The sequence below is a fragment of the Amblyomma americanum genome, chromosome 1, assembly GCF_052857255.1.
Source record: "Amblyomma americanum isolate KBUSLIRL-KWMA chromosome 1, ASM5285725v1, whole genome shotgun sequence".
Lineage (NCBI taxonomy): Eukaryota > Metazoa > Arthropoda > Arachnida > Ixodida > Ixodidae > Amblyomma > Amblyomma americanum.
In genome coordinates this window covers 312,990,743-312,999,512 of record NC_135497.1, presented here as the reverse complement: position 1 = coordinate 312,999,512, position 8,770 = coordinate 312,990,743, and the positions used below count along the sequence as shown (strand labels likewise).

Sequence of the window (8,770 nt, the reverse complement as noted above, 5' to 3'; positions counted from 1 at the left end):
GCGGCATACCATGTGTGAGCGGTGTAGTACATCAAAATACATCGAAGACGTGCTAACTAGCAGGCTGGTTAAGCAATATTGTATAGTTAACATTTCAACTATTACTGCTAGGCTCCTTAATTATTGAAAGGCATGTAGCCCCCCCCCCCCCCCCCCCGCCCCGTAGTTAATAAACATATCAGTTTTTACAATTTGGAAAACGCGGTTACCTTCGACGCTGTGGCCTAAAGAAATTCTGGATATTCTGACGAGTTACGTGCACTGGAGAGGTTGCTTTGCCTGCAAGCTTCTCGAAAGCGCATGTAGTTTGGCGCGGTGTAGCCAGAATTTGTAGGGCCACGGCGCCGAGGGTAACTGCGTTTTCGAAATTCTAAAAACTAATATGGATATTACTTGGTGGGCTTCACGTCTCGCAATAATTATGGAGCCAAACAGTAATAGTTAAAAAGTTAACTATTCAGTATTAGTTAACCAGCCTGCTAGTTAGCACGCCTTAGCTGTATTCTGATGTACTACGCCGCTGACAATGTTATGCCGAAAAAGCGCTCTTCTAACTCAAAAAGCCTATTTTAAAAATTGTGTGAAGTCTTAGTTGAAACACCCTGTATAATGAATGAACGTCCGGAACGTATAGGTATTAGAGAGTTTTAGCAAAGCGGAGAAGTATACTATACTAGGCGTATACCGGATCACTGGAAGCCAGGTGCGCACGCGCACTAGCAAGAGCGCGGCCAGGTGAGGCGCACACCTGCTACTGGGGGTGAGTCCGTCTGTGCTTGTTAAAACTCTATTGTAGTAACAGACTAGTAGACCTTGGTGGTTGGTTACTAGCACAAAAGAGGTGCATTTTTTTCAGCTAGTACATACTGGCTAAAGAAGCAAGTGCTTTACAAAGTGGTTATAACGCAGTGATTGTGCGACTGGCTTCGAAGTTGCTTGCTATGAAACTTTGACTTCCCGCACGTCATACCGCACAACCTCCATGATTTGCGAGAGGATTAACAATTTTGCGATAAAGTCGCGCGTTGAATAATTCTGCCCGATTATTCAAAGAAGAAACAAAAGTTCGCAATCTACCGTCCAGGGCGAGGTAAGAACGAGGCCCAGTACCCTCCAATCACCTCCAGAGACGAGGGACTTCTTGGTCCAGATACAAACCAGACCACCCGGCGCGCACCAACACACGTGGCTCATTCTCAATGGCCGGCATTATCATTAGCCCTACCACAGATCTTGGTCGCGTTCATTGTAAGGGTGCAACCACTATCGAGTGAACTGTCGCTTGCGACAGGCATGTACCTACTACCAAGACAACTACGTAATTATAGACATTTAGATTGGTGGACCCTATATCGATTAGGAGGATAGGGTCCTCCGGTTCTAAGACTCGCTATTAGCTGCTGAAGACCTCCCCGATATATCGCTGCAAAATCTAGCATTCCGGCCTGTAAGGTGAAATTCTTCTTGCTGGGCTAAGAATAACAAAAAGGGAGTGTTTGCGTTATTATGGCACTCCCTATCAGACTCGTGAAATACGTTTCACACTTGTAACGGCCTGCGGTAGTCAGTTACGTATGAGTACGCAGTTCACTCAGAAAGTTTTATCTAGGCCAGGGTTCAAAAGGGAGTGACCGAATAGTGGGAGAATCTCGTAATGGTCTGGCCCGTACACGCGGCATGCACTACGTTCCTGCGCAAGATTCCGATGAGGTGTTGGTGCAGGACCCCGTACCAGGACGAAATTTTCTTCGACTGCGAAGTTTCTGTGAAAGACGTAGAGCTTTATTTTGCACCCGTGTGGCTGCGCTTAGGTGGACGTTAATGAGTAATTACTCCCTTGTTGCAGTCTGTGTGGTGGCGCTGATGGCCTGTGCGGTACGGCTGGGGTCGCATTTCAGCTGCGATCCAGGAACGCCTCTGTGCTAAATCATGCAAGCAGGTTTGAATATATATGTAAAATAAATCGCCGTTCACGATGGTTGACTATGTCCCGCGCTAGCGCGAAGGCGTCCTTAGAGCGCACGCGTGTTACGGGCTGCAGGAATGGATTGCATGCCCCCTGTAGATGCTTAAGTGTGCTCCTCACAATCTTCACTGCATGGATAACTCCGTCAAAAGCTGACTTCGGTACATGACTTCATCAGAAACGCTTGGAAAATCGTTATTCTTCATACCGAATTACAAGTTGCAGCTTGCAGGTATAACCATAATCCAAAACGATATACTGAGAATGCAAGTTTTCTGTCAGGGCAGCTTTTCTCGCCAGGGAATCCAAACGTTGTTGTAAAGCCCCGGGTCAGACAGGGGATCGTGCGGGAGGTTGGCGGGCGGTGTGGCCGCGGCCTTGTAACGCCCCAGCTTCGCAAGCAGGCTTTTCACCAGCTGTGCAGGAGTGAGAAAAAAGAAGCGAATTAAACGCGCGTGCAGTTGTTACACACGTTTTCAAAGCCACGCAGATTGCACTGCCCTACACGCAAGAGCAAAACGCGAAGAGAACAGCAATTAATGGTTAGCCAGTTACACGAGCCGCTTCGAGCAAAGCACTGAAGGGTCCAAAATCTCAGTACTTCATTTTAGCTTCTAATCTTCACCAAGAGTTGCAAGCCGCGCTGATATGATGAGGCTAAGCCGCTCAGTACACATACCGACCTGCTTCGTCCCACTTGTACCATATAGTACCATATAGTCGCTGTGCCATATTACTGCTTCAGCGCCTACACTATTAATACTTCAAGCTGTCATCGCACCTTTATGCAGCTGATATTTTCTGTTATCAGAACTCTCTGCAAGTGCTCTCGAATGTAATCCTTTTCTTACGTTCCATGCAAGCGCACCCAGGCCTTTCATGCGACGCCCATCATGCATGCATACGTGGAGAATACCGCCCTCCTGAATTCTTACACTGATTTTTGCCCGATACCACCGACACACGTTAGAATGGATAAATGCGGCTATATTTTCTAGGGCAGACCAATGCACCCCTGCAGGACAGAAGTCTGCACTGCAGCAATCTTGGGCTCGGCCAGTTCGGGAGGTTTACAAAGGACGAGGAAAAATCAACAGGCATCGAACATCACATTACTATATTTCTCCTGTTTGGATACGATCCCGTTATTCCTAAGGCGGCTGAAAAAAACAAAATGTAAGCTACATGACTGTGTTCGCCAAAGCCATACTGCAGTAAGAGTGCACTTCGCAGGTGAGTTTCCGATTAATCGCCGCCGTCAATTCCCTCTGCATGCAGTCTCCAGCGTCGCACCGCTTTTGCGCTGCTACCCGAATTTGCACACCCCGTAATGCGCGTCACACTACTCTACACATTGTGGTGTATGCACTGTATGATATTTCACCCTACGGGCAGCAAGCAATGCTCATGACCCCGTAGCAGTGCAGGCGCATCACCTCAGGGTGCTCGGGGGCGACGTCGTTGTACTCGCACGGGTCCTTGGCAAGGTCGAACAGACAGGGCGCCACGGTCGGCCGGCACGTCTTCTCGGGGTCCCGGGAGCCGCAGTCAATGGGTGTGGGGTAAGTGCCGCCACCCAGACCACACGCGGGGTCCAGGCCCAGGCTTGTCAGCACTCGAGCCACCGAGGACGCCTCACACTGCTCCAGGGGCTCGGTCGAGCTCCAGTTGACGTTGCCGACTATCGGGTACCAGTGCTCGAACTTTCCCCCCTCTGCGACGCCCGCCACGAGCTTGAAGTGGCCTTCTATGATGGCCGAGTAGTTGTCGACGGGGTCGATATTGACCACCAGTTCCGTGCGTGGGGGTGAAGTCGAATTTGCGGCCAGTGAGTCCGCGTGGCTCACTCCGTCGATGTCGCCGAGCTCTGCGGGGACGCCTCCTGCGCAGAACGTTTGAATCCAGAGCGCGTCGCCTTGTAGTGAAGTCTCTTAGGGAATTTTCTGCACACAGAGCGGACATTGAAGAAGGACAAGGACATATGGTCGAAATGTACTTCCTCGTTATGTTGGTTTCCAGCTTTCCAATTCAAACTACAGTCGCGAACGTGGTGCGGTTTAAAGCATTAATTTTTTTATCTATCCATGTATTTACATAAAGTAAACGATATATTTGCTCAAGCGACCGCCAACGAGACTACTGTAGTCTCATTACGGAACGCTCTGTATATCGGAATAAACTTGCTGGCTTCGTGCTGCAGCGTCAGAAGAGCGACTGATGAAACCACTTGAAATGCAATAACGACAAATTCCCTCAAGTCATTAAGTGGAAAGATATTCTGTGCCTGTGCATGTGCAGTCTAATTACAACAATGAGTCGTTAGTAGCTCGTGTTATTGAGGATTCGCACTCTTCCGCGCGTGTGTGCAGCCTGCTGCATCCGGTGTCTCGTAGTATTATCACTTATGCGTTATCTAAATCACACTTTTTCCTCCAAATAAAGCACAACCTTGCTCTTAACTGGTGCCAGGGCATGTTTTCGTCCTGTTAACCAGAACGCGCCTAACCACAATATAACGCCTCATGGCCACGAGTGCCTTCATACAGAAACGTTCCAGGAACTGTGAGCGCCCTTACAAACATGGAAGCTATGAGCTAGACGCAATCGTGGGGAAGCTTTGCCGTGATAAGAAACTTAGGCGAGCGCCCGGCCTTCTCAGCACTTGTTCTGGAAGGGCCTGGATCTATATGTAAGTCTAGAATTCGCACAGTGCATTTCTTCAACCCTTTTTTTTTTCAAAAAAGAAATAGGCGTCAGAGTGTTTTCTCATGAAAAAAAATTCTCGCTTGGCCACCCTTCTCTCTGCCTAGAGGACCATAGATACCCAATTTTAGTTGCATGCTTTCCTCTTTCAAATGATGCGTTACACATTAGAACACAGGATTCACCAGGTGGTATTCCCCTACAAGCAGTAAATAATTTATAACTGAGTTTCTTCTCTCCTGCTACTTCGGTTTCGGTTCCATCAACTGAACGATGGCTATGACGTGTAGATGGCGTTTAAGTCACGTGAGGAACTTAAAAACTGATACATAATCAATGATAGGCAGTTTTAATTCAATACAATGCTTAAATCAGCCTGCTTCAAGATTTGGGACAACAAAAATCGACGCATCAGCCATTTTTTTCCATGGCTCACGTGACCTAAACACCAATTACACGTCATAGCCATCGTTCGGCTGGTGAAACCGGAACCGAGACAGCCTGAGGGAAATTCAGTAATAAATTATTTAGTGGCCGTAGGCAAATTCCACGGGGTGATCTATGTATAATAACGTCTGACGCATCATTTGAAAGAAGACGACACTCCCATGGTTCTGGACATGGGATATGCAACGTACAGTCACGCACAAATGTTTGCAGGATGTGGTTCACAGAAAAATGTTTATTTCTGCGCGGTCAAGAGAAGGAGGTCAATGGCAAGCATAGAAGCATATCGGGGCATGCGTGCTCTATCCGCAGGAACAAATTCCAACTGACTCGGTAGTGAGGAAACGGAGGAATAAATTCTCCAGAAATCCGCATCCCGAACACATTTGTCCATGAGTGTACGTGTAGCGCTTCAGGCCCCAAAACAAGCCAGCGGAGTTTTTCGTTTTCACTTCACGCCGTCTCTTATGAAAACAAACCCATCATGTGGTCCATCGAGGAACGGTGCCAAACGTCACGTCGGTTATGCGACCTTGTGCTAGCAGAGCAGCAGCTACTACAGTGTACCAAACATTGTTAGTTAGTTATATTTATTTTAATGGCGCAAAAGCAACTGAGGCTATGATGCGCCAAACACACGGTTAGAGCTTTTGTTAAAGGTTACGCTTTTTATATCTACAGTTTGTATAAAACATTGGCTTCTCTGAGAAATTTAAAAATACTTGAAAAATCAACCAGTGCTTGATCTCCTAAAAGTAACATGGGGTGTAGTGGGATGTATTCATTGTACAATGTTGTGAAATATTTTTTCCTCAGTTGTTCCAGTTTTTTGCATACAATTAAAATGTGGTTTACCATGAGTTCATCGCCACACATTTCGCAGAGAGGTTTGTCTTTTTTTGTCAGTAAGAAGTTGTGAGTAAGGTGTGTGTGTCCAATGCATAGCCGACATAAAATAACTTCTATGAAACGCTCCTGATGTGTACATGATCTGCATTCTCCTATAACAGGTTTTATAGAATGTAGTTTGTTGTTTGTCTGTTCGTCCCATGCAATCTGCCACTTATTCCTGAGTTTACTGTGCAGTAATTTAGAAAAATCCCTCTGTGGTATGTTAACTTGTTTTATATGGCCAATTCTAGCTTGTGCTGCGCAAGCATCTGCTCTCTCATTACCTAAAATTCCAACATGACTAGGGACCCAGCAGAATATAATGTTATGTTTTTGCTTTGTAATTTTAACTATGTTATGTATGATTTTTCCTATTATGGGTTCAGCAGCAATTGTAGAATGCAGCGCATTTAGCATACTAGTGAATCGATGTAAATGATGCTATTTTTTATGTTTTGTTTTACTATTTGCTCTACAGCTACAAAGATGGCATAACACTCCGCAGTAAATACCGATGCATACTGTGGCAATCGTATCATTTTTTCATTTGTTCCTTGAATTACTGCACTTCCAACATGACTTTCTGTTTTTGAGCCATCAGTGTAAAATTCAGTGTAAGTGTCATATTTTTCTTGTAGTGCCAAGAACTCTGGCAGTATGTGCTCGTGTGGCATTTTCTCTTTGTTAACGTGTGTCAGTGTGAAGTCACACACCGCAGGAAGGCTGTACCATGGTGGTAGATATTCATGTCTTTGTGCAATATTAGGTAGGGCGTCCAGCACTGCTAAGTCTTCACATTTATCTTCAAAGCGCATTATTAGTGGCCTGATAAAATGTGGTTTATTATTGAATAATCTCCTAGATGGGCACTTGGTAACAATGGGATAGCAGAGATGTTTAGGGAGAGAACGGGTTTTTAGGATGTACGTGCATGTTAGTGTGACTCTTCTATCCTCTAGTGTGGGCTCATTAGCTTCAACATAAAGACTATTTACCGGGGATGTTCTATATGCTCCAGTTGATAGGCGCAGGCCAAGATTATGAACAGGGTCCAGTCGTTTCAAGTAGGATGCTCTTGCCGAACCATATACTATGCACCCGTAGTCCAGCTTGTAGCGCACTAAAGAGCGATATATTTGTAATAGGCATGCTCTATCGGACCCCCACCGTTTTCGCGAGAGTACGTTTAATACATTGAGGGCTTGGGATGCTTTCTTTTTCAGGTTGTTAATGTGTGGTAGAAATGTGAGTTTCTTGTCAAAAGTGACGCCTAAAAATTTATGTTCCTGTTTGACTGGCAGTGTGGTTTGATTTAAGCACAGATTGGGATCGACCTGTAGGCCTCGTCGTAATGAGAACAAAACAGCTACTGTTTTTTGAGGGGAGAACTTGAACCCATTTTTCTCTGCCCAAGCAGCCAGTTTATTCAGTGTGATTTGTATTTGTCTCTCGCAGGACAGTATGTTGGAAGAAGTGTATGCTATCTGTATGTCATCTACATAAACTGAATACATTACGGACTTAGGTATTACTTTGGCCAAAGAATTCATTTTTACTATAAAGAGTGTCGTACTTAAAATGCATCCCTGGGGTACGCCATTCTCTTGGGTGAATGTTATTGATAGAGTTGCTCCTAGACGGACTCTTAATGTGCGGTTAGTCAGGAAGTCGTTCAAGCAGTTCAGCATCCTGCCGCGGATCCCTAGCTCTGCTAGGTCACTGAGGATGCCGAACTTCCACGCGGTATCATAGGCCTTCTCCAAATCGAAGAATACCCCGATACAGTGCTGTTTGTGGATGAACGCCTCCCGGATGGTGTTTTCTAGGCGGACAAGGTGATCAGCGGTCGGGCATGCTTTCTTAAATCCACATTGATGTAAATCTGAGAGTCGACGAGATTCAAGTGTGAAGGTCAGTCTAATGTTTATTATGCTTTCGAAAGATTTAGCAATGCAGCTGGTGAGGGCTATCGGTCTGTAATTGTTAGGACTTGTTGGTTGTTTTCCGGGTTTCAGAAAAGGTACTATTATTGCTTTCTTCCACTCCTCAGGTATATTCCCAGTTGTCCATATTTTGTTAAAGAATTTCAACAATGCCTACACGGCAGCCTCAGAGAGGTGAGCAAGCATAGTGTAATGCACATTATCTGGGCCTGGTGCTGTCTTTTTACCAGAAGATAATACCCTAATCAATTCCTGGAGTGTGATGGGTTGATTGTAGTCCTCGTGCATACCTGCTGCAAATGGAAGTTTTTGTTTTTCTGCTATTGCTTTGTACTTCTGGAACGTGTTTGTGTAATTGGACGAACTGGAAACTTCAGCAAAATGCTCACCTAGTATGTTGGCCTGTTCTTCTAATGATGTTTGTGTCCCGGGTGTAGTCAATAGAGGAAGTGTGAAAGGGGTATGGTCACTACTGAATCTACGAACTTTTTCCACATCTTTTTTGAGGTTATTGAGCTGTTTATTGAGGACACATATTTCTGCCATGAGGATTTCTCGGCATTTCTTCGAACGAATCGCGCTCTGGCCTTGGCCCTCTTAAAGGCAATCAAGTTCTCCGCTGATGAATACCGACGCAGAGAGCCCCAAGCTTTATTTTGTTTTGTTTTTTTTGCTAATGTGCATTCTTGCGTCCACCATACTTTATGTTTTTTGTGTACGAGTCCTGTTGTTTGTGGTATGGCTAGTGTAGCGGCCGATATTATGCATGTAGTAAACCTTTCGTTAATTTCGTCTATAGTGAGGTCTTCACAAAACTCTT

The 8,770-nt window shown here is 45.5% G+C and overlaps 1 protein-coding gene across 3 annotated transcripts in view; it reads right to left on the bottom strand.

Moving 5' to 3' along the window:
- Positions 1-2,108: 2,108 nt before the first annotated feature.
- Positions 2,109-8,770, bottom strand: part of LOC144115353 (arylsulfatase B-like) — a 34,800-nt gene continuing 28,138 nt past the window's right edge. For all 3 annotated transcript variants that reach the window (XM_077649706.1, XM_077649705.1, XM_077649704.1), the window contains 2 exons: positions 3,403-3,848; positions 2,109-2,382 (listed from right to left, as the gene is read on the bottom strand). In XM_077649706.1, the coding sequence (XP_077505832.1) occupies positions 2,245-2,382; positions 3,403-3,848 (584 nt within the window). In that variant the 3' untranslated portion in view covers positions 2,109-2,244. The remainder of the gene's footprint in view (positions 2,383-3,402; positions 3,849-8,770) is intronic.